The sequence below is a fragment of the Sphaerodactylus townsendi genome, linkage group LG17 (assembly GCF_021028975.2).
Source record: "Sphaerodactylus townsendi isolate TG3544 linkage group LG17, MPM_Stown_v2.3, whole genome shotgun sequence".
Classification (NCBI taxonomy): domain Eukaryota; kingdom Metazoa; phylum Chordata; class Lepidosauria; order Squamata; family Sphaerodactylidae; genus Sphaerodactylus; species Sphaerodactylus townsendi.
In genome coordinates this window covers 17,430,198-17,452,555 of record NC_059441.1, presented here as the reverse complement: position 1 = coordinate 17,452,555, position 22,358 = coordinate 17,430,198, and the positions used below count along the sequence as shown (strand labels likewise).

General features: G+C 43.5%; 2 protein-coding genes across 4 annotated transcripts in view; one reads left to right on the top strand and one right to left on the bottom strand.

Moving 5' to 3' along the window:
- The window catches only part of FGF7 (fibroblast growth factor 7), a 39,416-nt gene extending 34,679 nt beyond the window's left edge, over positions 1 to 4,737 (bottom strand). Inside the window, exons 1-2 of one of the 3 annotated variants that reach the window (XM_048481804.1) lie at positions 4,561 to 4,737; positions 3,483 to 4,072 (exon numbers count right to left, since the gene is read on the bottom strand). In XM_048481804.1, coding sequence (XP_048337761.1) covers positions 3,483 to 3,768 — 286 coding nt within the window. In that variant the 5' untranslated portion in view covers positions 3,769 to 4,072; positions 4,561 to 4,737. Of the gene's footprint in view, positions 1 to 3,482; positions 4,073 to 4,131; positions 4,262 to 4,560 lie in introns of those variants that run through there. The other 2 variants (XM_048481806.1, XM_048481807.1) reach the window with 2 other exon arrangements.
- Positions 1 to 22,358, top strand: part of FAM227B (family with sequence similarity 227 member B) — a 91,300-nt gene that overhangs the window by 56,341 nt on the left and 12,601 nt on the right. Inside the window, exon 9 of the mRNA XM_048519749.1 lies at positions 21,773 to 21,840. Within this exon, the coding sequence (XP_048375706.1) occupies positions 21,773 to 21,840 (68 nt within the window). The remainder of the gene's footprint in view (positions 1 to 21,772; positions 21,841 to 22,358) is intronic.

Genomic DNA, 22,358 nt, shown 5'->3' with positions numbered 1-22,358 from the left:
ACACTAGAAGAAAAAGAAGAAGAGTTTGGATTTATACCATACCTTCCTCTCCTGTAAGGAGAGTCAAGGTGACTTACAAGCTCCTTTCCCTTCCTCTCCCCACAACAGACACCTTGTGAGGCATATGTGGGGCTGAGAGAGTTCTGAAGAACTGTGACTAGCCCAAAGTCACCCAGCAGGAATGGAGAAGTGCGGAAACACATCTGGCTCACCAGGTAGACCTCTGCCACTCAGGTGGAGGAATGGGGAATCAAACCCGGTTCTCCAGATTAGATTCCACCTGCTCTTAACAACTACACCACCCTGGCTCTCAGTGGGACTGGGGGTTAAAATATTAGGTAGAAGAGTAATTGCAAAAAGAAGTGTGAGAATGATACCTGAAGGTTTGGGGGATGATTCGAGCCCTAAGATTCCCCAGCTCTCCCCCCCCAAAAAATTATTTGAACACTACTCCCCAGGTAGTTTTATGCCCATGGGATTTAATATGTAAGTGACTACGTATTTGAGCCTCAAGGCACAAAGACATGGGGGAGGGCAGAACTTGAAACATAGAAGTAGCCGATGAGGGAAAATGTAAACATCTTCGGTCTGAAAGTGCTGTTTTAAAAAAATGAATGGCCTTGTGGTTTGCCGTTGCCTTCCTCCGTGTCGCCTCTTAGTAGTTCTTGGAGGTCTCCCATCCCAATGCTTGCCAGAGTCAGGGCTGAAAGTGTGTGACTGGCCCAAGATCATTCAGCAAATTTCCATGCCAGAGTGAGGATTTGATCCCAGATCCTGACCTAGTCCGACCCCTTAGCCACTAAATCACGCTGGTTTCACAATGTCTGATTTGTGTGACAAGGGAGCAGAACCTCGTCTGTGGGGGAAGTGGAGCAACACTGGAAAAGATGCTGCCGTGGGTTGGGTACAGATGTCTGTTATCACCGAAGCAGGTATAATCAGGAAACAAACCGTGCATTTCTGTATTCTAACTGGTTAGTCATTCATTCTTTCCCCCATGGTCCCACGGACTCTTTATTTGTTATTTTTCCTACGTGCGCATCTTTCCCCCCTCTTAAGTTGATATTTTTTTTAAAGTTCTGTATCTCAGATATAGGTCAAAATACACTTGTCTTCATGGTTATTCTTTTAAGTTTGCTTGGATTGAGAAAGTGAAGAATGTCTGCATCTGAATTTAACAAGAGGTATCTCCTGACACTTGATTTTGTGACTTCCACTGGCAATTCAGAGAGGTTGCTGTCAACACATAAACATATTTGTAGCTGAGCAATGATCCCCTTATCCCAAACCAGTGGCAACTGGAGCGTGCAGACGTTCCAACGAATGTCTCCCCACATGCAGAAAGGCTCCCCCACTGTTTTAAATGGAGGGAACATTTTTTAATATGCTTAGATTTGCCCTATCCATCGATGATTGCTTGTCTGGGGAGTCCATTTTGGAACACCTGCAACACTTTGGAACGGGATCATGCTTCAAAACTCTTATTTTCAGTCGAACAAACTGAAATTAGTCTGGTGACTCCAGTATGGCTATTCCAGCATAAAAGTGAAGCCAGACAAGGGAAGTGAATTCGAGAGAGTTGTTACTCATCAAATCAGGTGCGGTAGGAACCCCTCCCAATATCTGATTGGATATGTTTCAGGCATAAATCATAATTCAGAATTCCTTTATGTGATCGTTTGTTTTTATGCTAACTGTGCTGCGAATCTCATAGGAAAAAAATATACATATAACATACATCGTAAGGCAGCAATCCTGTTCATGTTAACTATATCTAATATACATCAGTAAGATTTCGCTACCTGAATCTGTTTACAGACTGCAGAGAAATCTACAATTCTTCAGTTCCCAGCACTTCTAGTCAACTTGTTTAACCAGTGTTCGTTTCAGAGCATTTCTTGTACAGCAACTTCAAGGTTTGGTGTGACAGACTTTTAACAAGACAGATGTGAAACACGTAAGAAGAACTGAGTAGAGCAGAGACTCCAGAAAAATTCATTTGTACCATCCTTAGACAGTATGAGGTGCTATAAACCCATCGAGGGAAACAGGAACCCACAAATAAAGACGTAAGATAAGATAGCTCGTGTTTCTGGGATATTGCAGACATTCACAAGAAATTATTCTGTATAAAATATACCAAGGCAAATTCTGTCCTGTGAAATTGGCGTTGGCTATATCAGTGGGCGGACCGTTGCGAAAAGACAGAATTGTTGGCCTGATTCTGGAACCTTATTGTTGCCTATTCCTTAATAATGCATTGTAAGAATAAAATTGACTACTGCCAAAATCAGTTGTGAAAGACACGTGACTTGCAGCTTATTACAGTTTGGATTGGGCCACATAATTATTTAGATGCCTTATTTGCAAAGGTCGTTATTTCAGGCTGCAGTCCTAAGAACGGTGTCATGGGAGTAAACTGCTTTGAATAAAATATGATTTACTGGGGTGCTGTATGGCCGTGTTCTAGCAGCATTCTCTCCTGACGTTTCTAGAACATGCTGCAAGAACATGGCCACACAGCCCAGAAACCACGCAGCACCCCAGTGATTCTGGCCATGAAAGCCTTCGACAATACAAAATATGATTTACTTCTGAGTAGATCTGGTTTGGATTGCTCCTGCGTTGCCTAAGTCATGGTGGGTGATCATGTCAAGCCACTATTTAAATTCATCTTAAAACAACATGCCAATACCTACCCGAATCTACAAATACGTGCTATATTCAACAAAATTAGCTCATCTAGGTATAATCATTAAGATATTGACAGAATACATATTTTATGAAGCGTGTTTTCTACAGCAAGGCTGCCATAAGGCTGCCACTTTGCATAATTTTCCACTTTGAGGATAAATTCTCGAGTTAGGTAATTGTCATGCTACAATAAAGGACCGTGAAGTAAATCAGTCGCTACCTTCTGAACCCATTGACTTCAATGGATGTAAAATGGTGCTTAGGACAGACTGTGTGCTACGTTTGACGAATTGTGGGAAGAACTCTACCATTTTATTATAGCCCCTACTTAAATTTGGGTTGTCTGAGGGGATGTTTGCATATGGATTTAGAGGCATTAAATTATAGGTAGTCTTACGTGCCACATACATTCTTTAATGCCTTTTGCAAATATTTTATGAGCCCAGAGCTTTGTGGCTTGAGACTTTAAGACTTAACAACCTTAATTCGCTAGTTATAATAGGCTTCCGCTGCTAATAGCTCCCAGCTGCAGGTGACGCATTAGACGATCTACAACATATTGGAAATATTCAAAATGACGCACCTCAAAATCAGGGCCAAATGTCTCACAGTATGATTAAGAGGCAGGCATTCGTCCACTACAACAATCGGTGTGGTCTGAAATAACTGAAATGCCATAAATTACCGTGAAAAAAACCCCAACCAAATACCTTTCGATAACAATAATAACAAATGCTTTCAGACAGACACAAAAAACATTCCATCCAAATTGCAGGGAGATTACTTACTGTAGTTGCTGATTGGCTCCGGGACGCCTTTTATTTTGCCTCTCTTATCGATCTTGATATACCACTGAGTCCGACAGTAAAGTCTTCTCACTCTGACATTCCCCCCTTCCATATAATCGTAACTTCTGGTGTGTCGCTCAGGGGTGGAACAGTTCACATTTGTAGCCATTTGCTCCGGGGTCATGTCATTGCAAGCGAACGAGATCGCGCTCACCATGAAGATAACATAAAAATATGATCGGTAGAGCAAAGTTTGCAGGATCCATGACAATATCCATTTGTGCATTATAGTACAGTGTTCTGGGTGCCCATGAATAACATAATGAAAAAGAATCAGTCCTCAGTAGGTGGTCGCTCTTTGGTCATTGACTTCTTCTCTCCCTTCACGTGAATTATATTCAACCAACGGTTGCTCCCGCATCCAAAACTCTGAGCCACACTTTGTTTTGAAGATACAGGTATCCCGGGAAATGTCCCCTTCAGTCTTCTTTCTGCCAGGATATCCTTTTAAAGAAACAGGTTGCAAAAATCTTGGCTGCTGTGACTTCCTTTGCTACTTGAATTCACCTCTTGCGCTGAAAGCAAAATATCTATGAGGAAAGTGGTATGCATAAATTTCTATGGTCATTACATAAGCAAAGAAACTTACCATTTATTCTGTAGGTAGGGCACAGTCAGAAAGTTAGCATGCACATAGCCAATTAGTTTTTTGACCCGAACCCAGCATTTTCAGTTGCGATCAGCATTTTTGCCTTTTGCATTTTTATCATGAGTCCAGCGATTCAGCTGAAATTGCCAAATTCTTCTGTGGCAATTCACTATTGCGTCCCTCCTGCATTTGATTGCTTCATCTATCTGACTTTTGCTAAAGAAATGTTCTGGTGTCTTGAATGTGATTGTCGGGACAGTCCAAATATACTTTAAGACCCCCTGCCCATATGCTTCCCGATTCCTTGGAGAAAAAAAAAAACCTCTGTCAAGAGCGTTGCTCTCTGATATTACAAAATCATGAGGATGGAAAATTCTGTTCTCAGCTAAGAAATGTTTTAAGAGGGTTTAAAGAAGACAGATGACTTACTTGCTCCTCTTGATAGCAGCTGGACACACAAGTATTCCATTTCTGTTGTCTGCCTTTTGCAACGTGAGATTCTAACTGTAGCTACAAACTTTCCTTGCTCGGAAGAGACTGCAACAGAATCATAATTGTTTCCATAAATCAACACACGCAAGAGGGTGTGTGCAAGCAAGTGAGTGTGCGCGCACACATGCTTATGTGTATCAGAGTGTGTGCAGTGTGTGGTTCGTATGTGTGTTGAGCCTGTCTCCCCCCCCCCTTTTTTTTAAAGGAAAACCTTTGCTGACCTCACTTGGAAGCAATTAGGACTTAACCAGTGAGTTATCAGATGAATGCATGAACAAAAATAAAATGTTGTGTAGAATTCTGTGGTCATCAGAGGGAGCTACGAACATGGTTCAGGCTCCGAGGCTCAGACTTGCCTGTGTTCTAGAGACGTGGGGTTCTCCCAGTCGTGAACCGAGATGCTGTTCTCATCAGCTCCCGGTTTAGTAAAACACAGCCCCTCTCTAAAGGAAATGTGCATATTTGATGTCTCTTTCCCAATGACTGCTCATGAGAAAATGCCTCTGCCTGGCTGCAGGAGGTAGGGGTTGTCAGGTTTCCAGGGCAGGGCTTCCCCGGGCAGCAGAAATCAGGATCTCTTCAAATTCTCCTCTCAAATCAGGAACTTTTGTAACAGTCAGGGTTATTATTACACAGTTATTATGAGACCTAGGAGGTGGCAAGTATAGCCTAATGTTGGGATGTCTTGGAAGCGAAGCAGAATCAATACTTGGATGAGAGGCCGCCAAGGAGGATTCTGCAGAGGAAGGCAAATGCAAGCCACCTCTTCTTCTCATTTGCCTTAGGAACATAAGAACATAAGAACAAGCCAGCTGGATCAGACCAGAGTCCATCTAGTCCAGCTCTCTGCTACTCGCAGTGGACCCACCAGGTTCCTTTGGGAGCTCACGTGCAGGAGGTGAAAGCAATGGCCTTCTGCTGCTGCTGCTCCCGATCACCTGGTCTGCTAAGGCATTTGCAATCTCAGATCAAGGAGGATCAAGATTGGGAGCCATAAATCGACTTCTCCTCCATAAATCTGTCCAAGCCCCTTTTAAAGCTATCCAGGTTAGTGGCCATCACCACCTCCTGTGGCAGCATATTCCAAACACCAATCACACGTTGCTTGAAAAAGTGTTTCAGCCTTGAAGTCCTTTGCCATAAGTTGTCTTGGTGCTTGTGTCTTGGTACTTAGATATGTATTATACTTATGTACTTAGAGCAGCAGTGGCGTAGTGGTTAAGAGCAGGTGCACTCTAATCTGAAGAACCGGGTTTGATTCCCCGCTCTGCCACTTGAGCTGTGGAGGCTTATCTGGGGAACCAGATTAGCCTGTGCACTCCAACACATGCCAGCTGGGTGACCTTGGGCTAGTCACAGTTCTTCCAAGCTCTCTCAGCCCCACCACTTCACAGGGAGTTTGTTGTGGTGGGGGGAAGGGAAAGGAGTTGGTAAGCCCCTTTGAGTCTTCTTACAGGAGAGAAAGGGGGGGGGGATATAAATCCAAACTCCAACTCCTCCTCCTCCTCTTCTTCTTCTTTATAAGATTTCCTTCCCACTTTTCTCCATTTTAGCAAGCAATGGTTCCCACTAGAAACAGAGAAGGTAGGAAGGCCCAGCTTTGGTTTTTGTTTTATAGTGCACAACAGCTGCCCCTTTCTCAGGTCACCTGCTGGTGAAAGGCAAACTTATTAACTGCATCATAGGATTCAAGTTCCTGAGATGCCCTGTCATCCTGTACTACACGTTCGCAGTGATTATTGTGTTAAGAGTCTCCGACAACAGAGGGCACAGTTTGTGTTATGTTTCAGGGTTTCCAAAATCCTTAAGGTAGTGGTTTTTTTAAATGTGATGGTGACATTGAACAGCTCCTTGAAAGCATGTGATTTAGGGTGTGTTTGATTTTTTCTTTTTAGCAGTTCGTGGATTATATCAGAAGTATTAAAATATGAAGTTGCTTTACAGTGAGATGATATAATGAGGCTTTACAGTGAGACGAATCAGTTTGGCTCAGTATTATCTGCTCTGAGCAGCAGTGGCTTTCCAGGATCTTAAACAGAGATAGTGCAATCTGACACCCTTGAAGATGCTGGGATCTGAACCGACTGTGAGATCTGATGGTCTTCATGCATTTCCCTTTTGAAACTGTGAATGTGTATAAAATGCCTTCAAGTCGTAGCCTATTTATGGCAACCCCGTAGGGTTTTCAAGGCAAGAGATGTTCAGAAGTGGTTTGCCATTGCCTGGCTCCATATCATGCCCCCGGTATTCCTTGGAGGTCAGGGTCAAGGCTGACCCAAGATCACCCAGCAAGTTCCCATTGCAGAGTAGGGATTCGAACCTGCATTTTGGACACCTTAACCACTACATCATGCTTCACAGCTATCCCACAATCCCTTGGCACAAAATGATGTCGTGTGTATGGGAGGAAGGCTGCAGCTCAGGGCAAGGATACACTGCATCTACAGTACTCTGTAGGAAATTAGGCTCCTAGCTAACTTCTAGCATTTCTGCATAGCTGGTGTATTTGTGCACTCCACCATCAAAATGAGTCACCTGATGTTTTTTGTTTCGGTGCCAGAAACTCTTTTCCCATCCTGGCTCTGGGAAATAAATCATTTGGTGAACAGTATAAGCAATAAGTTGTTAAGAGCTGCTTCAGCTCAGATCTTTTATATGGCACTGACTATGAAATAATTAGAAAGTAGTATAAATAAGATGCAAGCTTGTAATTTAATCCAGGGTGACAAATTATTTTACCATGGCTTGTAGCCACATCTGCTTTCTAGCGCTCCTCTTGTGTTCATGAGTAGCCGACTTTTTTTGTTCGACATTCTCACCCAGCCTTTTTTATACTAATCTGAATGGGTGGCATGAAAGTGTAGAGCAGTGGTTGCAGCTGTGAATTACTAGCATGAAAAATATCCCCTCCACCTGAATTAATTCCAAACTTTTTGTGTGGGCTTTCCAGGACTCCACATTGCCCATGTATGCCATTGTGAACGGTGTGTTCACCCAACAGGGTCATTTTGTGTAGGGGGAAAATGGCTTGCGGGGAAGAAGGCTTGTAGCAGTCCTGGTCCAAATCAGATTCCAATGCACCTGCTGTTAAAAAGAAATCCAATAATGCTGGAAGTTTCATAATGGAACTTTAATTATGTGGGGGCATCATCTAGTAGATCCTGTATGATTCAAAACGGAATCTGTATCGAATAAGATGAAGAGCTGGTTTTTATACCTCCCTCCTTCCCCGTCCACCACAACTGGCACCTGGTGACTCAGCTGGGGCTGAGAGGGTTCTGGGGGAACTCTGACTAGCCCAAGGTCACCCAGCAGGCTTCACATGGAGGAGTGGGGAATCGAACCTGTTTCTCCAGATTAGAGTCTGTCACTCTTAACCACTACACCAGCTGGCTATCTAGGTATGTTGGCCGCCTAAGCCAAAGAGTAAAACATCAGTCTCCTTTGTACTTGATCTGCATCTTCTCAGGACTAGCTCATAATAATCCCTCACTGGCTTATGAAAATATCCAGCCAAAGTCGTAGTACCTTCTTCATGACCAATCCCTCATCTGCAAACCTGCCAAGACCTGCTGGGAACCCCAGTCTTTTTACTTTCCAGTAACCTCTTGTGGTATATGATAGCTCTAAGCTCAAAGCCTCTGTTTTCATTCCCCACATGACCAACTGCAATTGTCTCCAGAGACAGATGATCAGTGATTAATTTGCAATGTAATCACACTGATAATCAGATTGAAGAAGATCCATGAAGAGAGTAGTTGGGAGTAGATACGTGCAACTTCAAGGACGAGAGAGCTTTCAATGAACTAAAGCCACATTGTATTTATTGCTACTGAAGTAGCATTCTAACCGGTGGATTTTCCCATCTATTGAAGCAACAAAATCCTCTTTGCTTCAGATGGAAATAAAATAAACATATCAACTATATTGAAGAAGAAGAGTTTGGATTTATACCCCACCTTTCTCTCCTGTAAAGAGACTCAAGGTGGCTTATAAGCTCCTTTCCCTTCCTCTCCCCACAACAGACACCTTGTGAAGTAGGTGGGACTGAGAGAGTTTGAACTGTGACTAAACCCAGCAGGAATGTAGGCGTGCGGAAACACATCTGGTTCACCAGATAAGCCTCTGCCACTCAAGTGGAGGAGTGGGGACTCAAACCCAGTTCTCCAGATTGGAATCCTCCTGCTATACCACACTGGCTCTCTACTGGCTTACTATTGCCCTCTCTGAGCTCTCTTTCTCTCTGCTGATGAAAACATAAAGGCCACCTTCCCCCTTCTTCACTGACTAACCAAGTATGGAAGTGATATTGGTACACATAAGTGTTAAGTGCCATAAGGTTGCTTCCAACATGGCGACACTATGAATCGACATTCTCCAAAACGTCCTCTCGTTGACAGCCTCGCTAGGGTCTTCTAAATGGAGGAACCGTGGCTTCAAACCATCTCACGTTAGGTCTTCCTCCTTCCCTGCTGCCTTCAACTTTTCCTGACGTTATTGCCTTTTCGAGTGAGTTTTGTCATCTCGTAATAGGATAGCCTCAGTCATTTTAGCTTCTAGTAGGCAACTCCATCTGAAACGGGTAAGCCAGTGAGGGATTGCCAAATGCCCTCCCCCCACCGTGTAAGAAACATTTTTGCTTTCTTCATAGAGGAAGACTTGACAAGCTAACTTCAGTCATTCAGTCATATTCTTAGGCACCATTCAGACGGCAGCATATTGCATTGATGCTTACCTGATATAGGACTAAACTAGACGAGGACTAGACAAGCAGCGCAGTGGGTTTTTTAAAAAAAGAAGATTCAAGTTGATTTAGGATTTGCACAATAATCCTGCCATCAGTGCTCTTGTTTGCTTCAGTGCTTCAGACTGTTGTTTCATAGATGAGGGCGGGGTGTAACCCGCCGTTGGCCATTTGTCCTGTGTGCTGGATGCCCTAGAAGCAGCAGGTAACCTTCAAGATCACCTGTGTCAGGTGCTGCTGTCCAACCTGCTTTGCCACGGTGTGGAACAAGATAATTCAGGTTGTTCAGAATAGTGGTTAAAAGCAGGTGGATTCTAATCTGGAGAACTGGGTTTGATTCCCCACTCCTCCACCTGAGTGGCAGAGGCTTATCTGGTGAATCAGATGTGTTTCTGCACTCCTACATTCCTGCTGGGTGATCTTGGGCTAGTCACAGTTCTCTCTGAACTCTCTCCACCCCACCTGCCTCACCAGGTGTCTGTTGTGGGGAGAGGAAGGGAAAGGAGCTTATAAGCCACCCTGAGTCTCCTTATAAATTAAAAAACCCTCTTCTTATCCAACCCCTTGCACAGACTGCATAGCCAAACCCGTGCAAGGAATGAACAATTATAGGAACAATTATAATAAAATACACGATTGGTTGCTGCAAAACTTTTGAATTGAATTCTTGGAAATTTTGAATCTGCTGGAGAGGAATCTGTTTAAAACTTCTACACATGGAGACGACTTTGGAGGGCAATTCGAAAACAAAATTCCATGAGTTAATTTATTTAATTAAAGTGTGCCCAGATACACCAAAGGCAGCCAGCGTTTGCTTACTGATTTATTTTTTGCCTGTCTTGTACTGAAAGGTTTCATAGAATTTGCTCATCTGCCTGGTTATTGTCGAAGTTGAAATGTGCTGTTTTAATAAGCGTCGGGATTTTTAATTGCTGGATGCAGAATGTGGTTGAGGAGTTGGAGAGGGGATGGGAATTGAATATCAGCACCCTCTGTCCGTGACTGGGCCTTGAACAGTTTTTCTGGTTTCAACTGGACTGCTGGATTAATGCCATTGCTTTTGTTTTGTTGCTCTCGTTTTGGAGTGGTTTTGTTGTGTTATTTCAGCAATACACAGGGAAACTATGGCAAAAGCTGTGCATGAATGTCTATTTATTGTTTTAGTGTAGTCCGCTCCAGAGACGACAGTTCTGCTCCGAAATATTTGTGTCTGGGGCATCTCTGGCAAAGGATGACCAACATCAAGGGATCGATTGACTCCAGCAAAACCTACCAAACGTAGTGAAGGGCTAAGCGAAGCTTTTCTCTAGCTATGAGAGCACATAGTTGTCTTAGCCGCGGGCATCTAGGACCTGTGTGTTTTTGACATGGAGTCAGTGGAATTTTTGACCCGGTGCCAGTATTTTAACATGGGGCTCCCAAAACAGTCTTTTCTATTTATTTAGTGATAAATTACCCCAAATAAGGGGAGAAATTGGAAGCATGTGCATGCTTAGTGGGAAGGAGGTACTAGCAGATCATTTTCTCATTTAAGCAAAAGCATACCCTGGTAAGCATAAACCAAGAAAGGGAAATCGCTTACTTGGCAAACGCACTGATACTAAACTGCATTTACTGGAAATGTTTATATTCTGTTGTTGAATATAATGCAAAATATGCTGATAGTGCTGTACAGTATTTACTTTGTGTAACGGGCAAGAGGAAAGTAGGATGGACTTGGAAGAGGGGAACAGAAGTCAACTCCACTAAAGCAGTTTTCATTTTTTTTCCTTTATGTATTTGTACAAATACCTGATATTGTGGACTATTCACAATTCTAAGTCCCTAGAACACGGAGGAATTTTTACGAGTACCAGAGATACCTTCCTGCTGGCACAGACAGGGAAGCAATGTATCATGCAATATTTCAAACAGTTTTATGAACCTGATGGAAAGAGTTGCCCATTGCTTTGCTGAGTACTCTCTTGAGTTGGGTCAGCGAACTGGCATGGCTCTGCCTTTCTCTCATAAATTAACTTATCTTCTGCAACGTTTGCTCAGAGCAAAAGAAAGCATCAATCTATTTTCCAGTTGTGGCATGTGTTATACTTCTGGCCTCGAATAGTTCTCTGTTGCATCATCCATTGGTGCCCACAAAAGGGTCAAAAGGGATAAAAGTTGTGTTATAGTTTGGGACCTTCTACATGCATTGAGCCACAACCACACTATTCTTCAACAATAAAAAGCAAGAATGAGGTTGGGAGAAACCCACGAGCGAAAATTATGTGGAGCTCTGTAAAGATATTACGTGTTTTTTGAATCATTTCTGAAAACACTCTTCAGATGAATACAATTTGTGGTTTCTGTTCGTTTTCCTTATGGAGAGGTACAGACAGGAGACCATGCTGTTCTCTAACGTAACATCCAGATAGAAAAGCCAGCTACTGTGACAACCCAGACTTTGGCTAGGTGGACCTTTCGTCTGATTCCTAGAACTCCTGGAAATTCCAAGAACTATATTCTTTGCAGCTTTATCTTTCAAGCTTTGAGCCTAGAGCTTTTCTTCGTGTTCGTTCCACTGGGGAAATAGTCTAGTTTTCATTCTACCGGGGATTTGTCTGGCCTTCCTTTTGATTTATTGTTAAACTCGATGTGGCATTTCAGTGGAAATGAAAGTTTCTAAGAATCTTGGTGGTCTCAGGGACCCCCATATTTTTCAGGGGGGGGAGTTTTATTTCAGGCAATTTCCAGGGCTGTCCCCACCCTTCTGAAAGACTTATGCAGTCCTCGCTGCCACCCAAACTACCCCCCATTTCCAGAAACACCCTCGAGGCATTCTTCTTATTTGAATTGATTTTCTATAGTTGTTTATCTTTTTTCAATCTGGTCATGGAAAGCACATCTGGTTCCTATTTTAATCAGTATTCCCCAGGGAGTAACATCATATTAGAGAGAGCTAGCAATGCTAAAACAATAATCCATAATGATGCAACTTCTGGTAATTTAAAACGGTTTTTATCCACTGTTTTTAGAAGTGTGCTAATGGTGTAGGCCAACAGGCTTCTTTGTAGATAAAACTCGCAAAAGGTCTTCATAGCAGATATATGGCTACACCCACATAAGCAAACAATTATGGCAATCAGTGATTTCTGCTTCTTATTGTGTATGTTAAATCCTGTGGACTTCAGAGCACTTGCTTCAGAGTAGTCTCGTTTAGACCTGGAACTACTTTCCCATGTTAGGGAATCAGGACACTGTTAATGCTGACCTCAGATGAGACTGTACCAGCTTGAAGGGTAATTTTTGGCACTGTCCTATTTTGCTTCCCAACCAATCACATGCAGCAAGAAAGCAGCCATGTAATATCTCTGGGCAACATTAATTCTTCGGCCAAAGCTTATACAACTGAGTTGGAAAGGTAAATGAATCTGCAAGATAAGCCAGTCAGGGACCCATGGACTCAAAAGGATTTCAAACAGTGAAATTTGCACAGGTGATTTTTATTATGAAGTCACCTGAAGGTCATAGCTGAATTTGTCATATTATTACTACCGGTAGTAATAACAGTAGCAATAATAAAAGATGAAAAGTGTTATAAACTATTAGCCAAAAATGCATTCTTTGACAAATGAAATGGCACAAAATTATACGTTTCTTTTGCAGACTTCTGATAAGTTGTGGAGTAGCATAGCATAGCATAGTATAGACCAGTGATTCCCAAAGTGGGCGCCACTACCCCCTGGTGGGTGCTGCAGCGATCCAGGGGGGCGGTGATGGCCACAGGTAGAAACATTAATACATATATCTTTCTGTTTAATTGCTATTAAAATTTTAAAAAATTAATTTCCAGGAGGTGCTAAGTAACATTTTTTCTGGAAAGGGGGCGGTAGGCCAAATAAGTTTGGGAACCACTGGTATAGACAATTATTGATCAAGATGTGTATTTTCTATTTTTTATTTTTATTTCCTTCAAAAAACAGAATAAAAAACCAAATACTTTTTTTCTTTATATATCCTTATAAAATGTTTCTTTTCTCGGGTTTTTTTAAAAAATAAATAAACTGTAAAAAAACAGATATAAATGGGGAGTAAATGAGAAGTTGGTGTCTGTAGACTCAACTTCCAACTCCAACCCAAACTCACCTCAAGGAGCAGATCTGATTTTCAGAGCAAAGGAAACTGGAAGAGGAGGACAGCCCTCCACGCCTGACTCTGAACTGCATCTCATAGTTTCCCCTCTGGGTTTCTCTCTCTAGTAGAGTAGAGTAGAAAAGTTTATTGCATGTCCCCGTAGGCCCTCACAATACAAGTACTGGCCATTAAAAGGTATACATCTCAAGTCTAAAACATCAAATCAGTAGGTTGGGTGGATGACTTACTTTAAAAGCTTTTTAGTTGGGATTTTCCTGGCCCCCGGGGCCAAAAGCGCCATTTTATAGGAGACATAGGGGCTAGTATCAGATAACAGGAACACTAGTTTGTCATGGGCAAAACATTTCTTATCAAGAAATGTGTCCCTAAGATCCCACTATAAGGGACAGGTTGGGACAATGAGGAAGATTCTCCAAGACGAAGTTCATGCGTGTGCAAAAACATTGAGGCAACAGAGTCTAAGAGTATCGTCCACTGACCATAGCCAATGAAGTGAATGCCATTCTTCGGTCATTTATTGAGATGTTTATCCAATATAAAGCTCATGATTCTCTAGTTTAAATTCATTGGAGCTTGCCCAGCCCTTCTCCTGCTTTGCAGGCAGTTCAGTCAGATTTGGCCTCATGCAAGCAGGTTTGTTCCCATCACACCTAGTACAGAGTCTAACTGAACAGATGGACTCCTCTGCCATGATGAAATCGGGCTGTCTTGCCACCGCTTCGACTTTAGCATAACGCGCAGTGTAGTGCAGCCTCCAAAATTGGTTCCAACAGCATTCCAGAACCCTCTTAAGCCCCCATGTTTCTGAAGAGTCAGTTTAAAGATCTGAAAGAGTTTATTGGAAGAGATTTATTGAGACGGCTCAGATTACAGAGCACTGTGCTTTAAGCCTTTGATTCATACTACAAAGGTCTGTGAGTCCTGAGACCTTTCACTTTGCAGGCCTGTTTCTTCTTCGGATGGTTTAGCGAAGCCTATCATTGAAGGGTAGCAAATGATCCTTTTAAAGTGATAGACCCTAGAAAATATTCATTCCATGCTGATGTTCACAGATAACAAGGAGTAATTCTGTACTTTGAGGGGGGGCGGAACCCAACCATTAACTCTCCAATTGTAACTCCCAGTATTGTTTCCAGTAAAATGGAGTAACAGTACTCTTTCAGAAGTGAGCCTTTTAAAAAAAGACCAAAGCAGTATGAACAGATGCCTTTTTAGAGAATGTACAGTTTTGTAAAAGGGTTTTTAATGAGGTTGGCCAGACTCAGGGATCTGGCCAAGTTCTGATGAATGTGTCAAAAGGATACCATTTGCAACAGCCATTTTGTGCTAAGAACATTTCATTTATTTAAAAGAGTATATGACATTCCCTTGTTCTGGTAAGATTTGGAATTGATTGAGGTTTGGCTCTGAAACGTTTATACCCTGGAATGCTGTTGGCTTTTAAGGTGCTACTGGAGACGTATCTTGCTGTACTACAGCACCAGCACAGCTACCAGATCTGAAACTATATCCACAAAACGATGCCTTGCTGAAATCAATAAGTAGTGTAAATTTTGCACTTTAAAATGTCAGTGGGGTGAGGAATCAGAGTTTTTTAAAATGTAATTTAATTTTTTTAAAAGACACATTTAACAAACAAATTCTCTCATTGCAGAGATACATTTAAATTCTCAAAAGCATCTCGTATTGTAAAAATATGCACCTCTTATGCAAAAATATGCTCCTCTTATGGAAGAGGAGGTATGGGTTAAATGAGGTATGGGTTAAATGAATCCCTGAAGTATAAAGTAGCAACATTTTTCATCTAATTTTGTCCAGAGCTTGAAGGTGTTTATTGATATTGCTTGCTCTAGCTTTTATAGGAATGCTAAATTGTCCTATTCCATGAGTGTTATGTACATGGAACCTCTACTTTCTCTGCCCATTCCATTCTTGGTCTGGTACTGCTGGTCGAATGACTAGATTCTTGGCATCGGAAAATCCATGGGGATCAGATTCTTACCCAAGTTCCTAGTTTAGTTCTGAATTTCTCAATTACTGAAGAGCAGCTGTTCATATTTTACGTAATTAAAAACAGAGAATTTTACAAATTTGACTTGATTTATGCCTTGTTTTAGGCTTTGGGAGGAGACATCTTTGATGGTGAAAGAGATGAGGGACTTTCTAAGGGGCTGAAAATTGGAAGTTTGACATTCATCCCTCTTCTGTATGGACAAGTTATTTAAACTAGATCAAGCACAAGAAAAGAGGATTGCATCTAAGGATTGTTTTCCCTTAAGTTCAGCGCAACCAAGCAAAGGAGAAATGATAGAAGTACTGCACTGCGTTGATTGGCATGTACTTTGAGTCAACGCCTAGGGAGTGGCCAGGGAAGATGCACTTTACAGAGAGAAAGAGATAGGAGAAGAGGGAAAAAATTAAAAGAACAGGATGCTGGGGAGCTGGCAATAGCTTTCGGACTTCTTCAAAGGTTAGGTGAGGCTGGGTTGTTGGTGAGCTAGACACATAACTGTGGAACAACCAGACAGTCTGTGGAGGAGGCCGTTAAAGGTGCTCCAAAGCTTCCTGGGAAAATAGAAAATGCAAAATCCCTGTAACCTTTCACCTGGGCAACCACTCTCAGGAAAGGCCCCATAGCCTGTGCATCACCACCTGGAAGATGAGAGCAGGAGAATGGAAGAGGGAGCCGATTGAGCCCATTAAAAGAAAGCAGCCAATGGCAGCGTGCTGATAACATGCAGCGGAGCCTTTAAATGCAAGAGTTCCTCTGAGATAGTTTTAATGTTCTATTTCCTTTATTTATAGTACAGCTCTATTGATCTTCATTTGATCTGCATGTGAACACATCCTCATCTTGAAGGCTCAGGGCGTTTCACAAAATTGTTTTGAGAAACCAGCCGGAACCTTACCATCTATCCATATGATGGGAATGATGGGAAAACACCACTGGATCTCAACAGGTTGGCCATTCAGTTAACAGTTTCCTTTAACAGAATAGAGTGAACTGAAATGGCACTGGCTTGAACTCTGCCCCGTCCACCCTCTGGCACGTGGAGCATGGTGGTGACTCCGTTCACTCTTGTGACCTCGCCAAAGACCTACAAAATAGCATCCTTAGCTCCTAATCAGCAAGAAATTGCCTGGCTAAGAGAATATAGCAGGGGGGTTCTCCATGTTTTTAAGATTGCCAGCTCTGTCCTCTTTCCACTGCATACATACTGTAGCCCAAATTGTCTACCAGATGCCCCTGCATTCTTTTGCTGCTTCATCTCCCACCTCTACCAGCTATTATAAACGCTGGCTTATAAAACGGCAGTGCACACATATCCAACTGAACTTTTCCTATTGTGTCTTTCCCCTCCCTGCTCCCCCCACCCCAAGTCATCACCATTGCCCTATAAAACTATTCCGTTCCACTGGCTTCTCATCTGCCTGAACTCTGTTCTACAAATTCCTCTGGAAATTTATTGTTAAAATCGCAGCATTGTTCCCACATATTTTCTCCCCCAGCTGATCTGAAAACCCTACGCGATAAGGCATATCTATCGGCCTTAACTCGCAAGAATTAATAACATTTGAAACGTTTGTCAGATTGAAATGGGAGAAAGCCGAGCCAGAGGTCTGAACCAGCAGCAGATGTTAGAAGAGAATCCTGATCCAATTATTACCTAGCACTGAAAGTACTGGAAAAATGTTCTGGAGGCCAGCAGCGACAGACAGTCAGTCTCTCTGGGTGGCCTCCCATCATTTCTTGCAGAGGGATCTTTGCAGCAGAGCTGTCAATCCGAGGGAGGCACTTGGGGTCATAATGACACTTGGGGGAAATGCTGCTGTTGGAAGGAATGATACCCCACCCATAGCCTTGAAGACGCTCTAGCGTGCATTTTGCCTTGCGACAAAGGAAAAAACTGTGCATCATCTGGAAGGGTGGGAGAGCCAAATTCTGTAGGGACTGCACCGAGGCTACAAATGTAGGATGATGTGCATACAACCGTTGCTTGTCAAGTGTAAGAATTGTGCAGCAAACACAAATTGTCAGACAGTGTTAGTTGGGCAGCTTTGGGTCTCCTTCCTTGCGTCTGTTATGCTTTGGGGACACAGTTCCACTCCAAAGGAAATTAGAGGTAAGAAGGTGAAACATGGCCACGAAAACAACCCCTTTGCACATCTGTCCCTTGAGTGGTGGAATAATGGTCTGAGATTATAGCAAGCTAGGGGGTGTAGTGTAACCTTTAGTTCGGCTTGTCTCGTTTGTGTTATCTGCAGTTACTCTGGTGTTGCTCCATTGTAGTATAGGCATGGGTTGTTGTTGGGTTTTTTTGCTAGACATAGAAATACTGATTGGGATGGCTGATGTATTGGGGGAATAGTGGTTGGATTAAGAACAGAAGAGCCCTGCTGGGTCAGACCAGTGGTCCATCCAAATCTGCATCCTTCTTTCCACCATGACCAATGAGTGGCCCTGGAGGCCAACGAACAAGGCATAGAGGGCTACGCCTTCCTGACATTGGTCTCTTAGCCCCAGGATTCAGGGTTTGGTGCCTCTAAATGTGGAGGTTCCCTTTGGTCACTATGGCTGGAAGCCATTGATAGACTTCTCTCCCATTAATCTGCCTAGTCTAGTCTTTGATTCTGTTTTCATGGGCTCCCAATCCTTGCTCATTCACTGAAAGGCCAGCTAGCAAATAAATTAAAGCACTACCACCCTGCACCCCAGCAGGTTCCCATAGGTCTCTTCCGCACATGCAGAATAATCTACTTTCAGTCCACTTTCAATGCACTGTGTAGCTGGATTTTACAGTGCCAAATAGCAAAATCCACTTGCAAACAACTGTGCAAGTGGATTGAAAGTGCTTTATTCTGCATGTGCGGAAAGGGCCATAAGGTTGAAAGAAGCTATGGCTGCCTAGCTCACTCAAGGCAAGTACCTTCAGGAAAGCTGACAAATTCACAAAATTGTTTTATTCTTACCAGCTGCAGATAAGGTAGGTCAGCCCTCAGCTTTTGGGGGCATCACCGGACAGATTTTTGAAATCTCACGTTTTCACACCCCGCATTGCTTCACGAAGCTCGTTTGACACAAGGGACGGCGTCACCTCTGCCATTATTGCTTGAAGGCACAGATTGCTACCATGGCTGAACAAGCTATACGCTTAAAACTGCCAGATGGCTCTCCCAGCATTGTAGGGCTAGAACACCATCGTGTTTTCATTACTGGGGGTGGGGGTGGGGAGAGGACCCAGGTTTTACATCAGAAACGAATGTGGGGAGAGGAGGGAGAAATAGCCCTTCTTTTGATTTACAAATCCCTGAATTCCAGTTGTTTGTATATGTCTTATCCTTAGAACATGGCATGAGCAAAACCAAGATTTTTTAAGAAGTATTTCAGACCTGCAAAGGCTCCAGTAAAACAGATGTGGCATTCGTTTGGTGATAGAATTGACTAAAGAAATTTTTTTCACTAGCAGTGCATTCCAGATAAAGCAAGAAAATTCTTATAGCAGGGTACTGCCCTTCAATATGCACGGCTATTAGGTTCTCCCACACAACGTATATTGAATGCACTCCTTGTATTCTTCTGCATTTGGACAACTTCCTATCCTTGTAATATCCAGAAATTACACATTTTGCATTTACAGTGTTAGTTGAAACAAACCGATTGTTGTAAAATCGCTATACTCTTGTTCCTAGTTTCCTGGTTCCCACAGGGTAGAGGAGGATGATTGCAAAATGTATTTTCCAAAAAGGAAAACTAGTAAACCAGCATGGCAGGGGCTGATGGGATTTGTAGTCCATGAAAATCTGGAGAGCCACAGGTTGCAGACCCCTGCGCTAAACGGTCAAAACTACAGGTCTGCAAAGAAATATACAATTGCCAGGGTCTCTTTCGCACTCTGATGGATTCTCCAATCTGCAAGAACAATAGCAACAAACTGTCAACACGATGTTGCACATGGAGCTCACTGAGTCATAAGAACTTGTGATATCAAAAAAGACAGGCGCCCTGACCCGCTTCGGGGGCCAGACGTGCATGGAAGCAAGTTTCCTCCTGCACATACTAGGATGGATGAGAATGCAGGAGTGCCCATGGATGCTACACCAACCATTCCTGCCCTCAATCCAGCAACCAAAGTTATATGGTCAGAGCCCTGCTGGAAAAACAGACTTGGCACTGAAGAACATGAGTACAAAGGGTGTGTATTGGGGGGGGGGGGGCAGAATCAGTTCCCCAGGCTTCCCTTCCCCAGTGAACAGCTGATAGACACATTTGCTGCCGGGCCAACTGGCCTTTGCGTGCACAACCCCAGCTGCTTGTTAAGCACACTGGCCAGTGTGATCCCGACCATCCCTCCGGTATTTAAAGAGAGAGCCGCTCATAGTACCGAGCTCAAATGGGCAATCCTTATATGGAGAAAATGAGGTGGAGGCGTCCCAATTTAATTATGCCTTTATTACAGAAACAAAAAGTGCATTTCTGTGCCATTTCTCCTATAGACAAAATTATGTGTGCGCCAAGATTGTTATTAATGAAGCAGAAAGCATGGTGGAAGTAGACATGGCCCTGGAAAACAGCTGCGGGCCTAAGTCTGAGTCCTGTAGGCTGAGGCAGGAATACTTGTTGAAAGAAAGCTGAAATTTATTTAAGAGTTTTTCTTTGGCCAGGGAGTGGGAGCGGGTTACGGGCTCCAGGCAGCGTACTTTGTCTTCCACAAAATAAATGCGGCCACATTTCAGTTAGTGCTACATGTTGATGCTTGATGACCTTTGGCTAAAGCAGTGGTTCTCAACCTGGGGGTTGGGGCTCCTTTGGGGGTCGAACGACCCTTTCCCAGGGGTCGTCTGAGACTCTCTGCATCAGTGTTCTCCATCTGTAAAATGGATAAATGTTAGGGTTGGGGGCAGTGGTGGGATCCAAAAATTTTAGTAACAGGTTCCCATGGTGGTGGGATTCAAACTGTGGCATAGCGCCAATGGGGCTGGGCGGGGCATGACAGGGGCATGGCCAGGCATTCCGGGGGCGGGGCATTCCTGGGCAGGGCTGTGGCAAGGACGCAGCCGCTGCACCGGTCCTTGGGCGGGAAACGAATGCACGCAGGCACAGGCTGCCACGCACGCCGGTGCACCTCCTACTAGACTGCTTCAAGTTCTGCGCGTTACTGCTGAGAGGAGGGGCGTAACTAAGGCAAAAATCACGTGGCAAAATCACCAATTAGTAACCCCCTCTCGGCACACACAAATAATTAGTAACCTACTCTCGGGAACCTGTGAGAACCTGCTGGATCCCACCTCTGGTTGGGGGTCACCACAACATGAGGAACTGTATTAAAGGGTCGCGGCATTAGGAAGGTTGAGAACCACTGGGCTAAAGCATAGTTGCCTTCAGAATGGCTGACATGCCGCCCATTTCAACTTTCCTCTATTGCATCCCATAGAAATTATTCTCAGACGGTTGTTCACTGGCTTGAGATTTAGGACATCGGTAGATTTTCCCCGTTACCTGAAGAGGCATTAGACGACTTACACTGTGGGTCTTTCCTCCTCTTATTCATCGCAGCCTGACCCCATGCCTTGTCTAGAGTAGGAAGATCTGAGCAGTGGGTGTGTTTCTCCATCTGGAGCACCGATCTGCCCTACCTCTGAATTTTGATCTACACGCTTTTTAAAATTTGTGACCAGAGAGCTCGCATTGAAAGAAATCGTGCTTGGTTCTTGAAACGGGAGTATTCTTGGTGAAGGTTTGACCCTGCCCCCTGTTCCACTTTTAGGTCCCATGACCGTGAGCATGTAAGATTCTGAAATAGGGTCGAAGGTATCTTGAGAAAATGATCAGTTTAAGGGAAATGCTGCTGTCCGGATTTTGTTGCCAGTGACCCTGTTGCTGCTACCAGCCATTCTGCTGTTGGTGTGCCCGTATTCAGGCTGGCCTTGGGAAATCAACCCATCGCTTAATGATCGTGTGAAGTGGCTTTTGGTGGGTGGTCACAGCAGATGTTTCTTCAGCCTGGCCTGCACACCCAGCTGCTCTTATCTGGTTGTAGCCAGGATGATATTATGCCTTGTTGGAGAACAGTAGCATGGAGCTGAAGTGCCCCGTGGTGCAAAAAACAGCCGTGTGATGTATTCCAGGGTTGCGGCATCCAGCTGCTTGACATCTGCCTTGTGCTCCGCTACCTGCGGGCCGCTGAGATGCTGGTTGTTGTTCGTACCCCAGAAGAACTGGGAGCAGAGGCATGGAACAGCATGCATTGCGGGACTTGTCTTTGTGTTTTGCAGTGAGGTTCCTGCTGGCGCCAGACAAGGACGACAGTGTAAAGAATGAAACACCAAAGCCAGTAAAACAGGTATGTTTGACAGTCATTATTATCAAAAGGTGATTTTTTTTTTTTTGCTTTCTGTCTGTGCATATTTTTAAATCAAGGGTTGGCCTGAAGAATTTTGTTTCTATTAGAATTTGAAGGGAAGGAGCAGAATGGGATGAAGCAGTTTATACCCTAGAGGTCCACAACTCTCCCTTCTTCTGAAACTTGTGGCCCAAATCCATTTCCTGACCCTTTGCCAAAACAATGTAAACAGACTTCGTATGTTGGCTAGAGCGCGGAACAAGACTTGCTCCAGGCTTCTCACGCAACCTGCAGTAATTCCTTTTTTGTGTGTGTGGGGTTGAGTTAGGAACTTATCAGTACGACCCTTTCCAACTTCTTTTAAAAAACAGTATTACATTTGATTTTGTCACATACACACCAATGGAAAGTAAACAGACATATGGAATATGCGTAAACAAGGCCTAAATTCCCACCACTATACTCAAGGAAAGCTGGAAGTGTGCAAGACAGAGAATACATCTTTAAGCACCCTGACT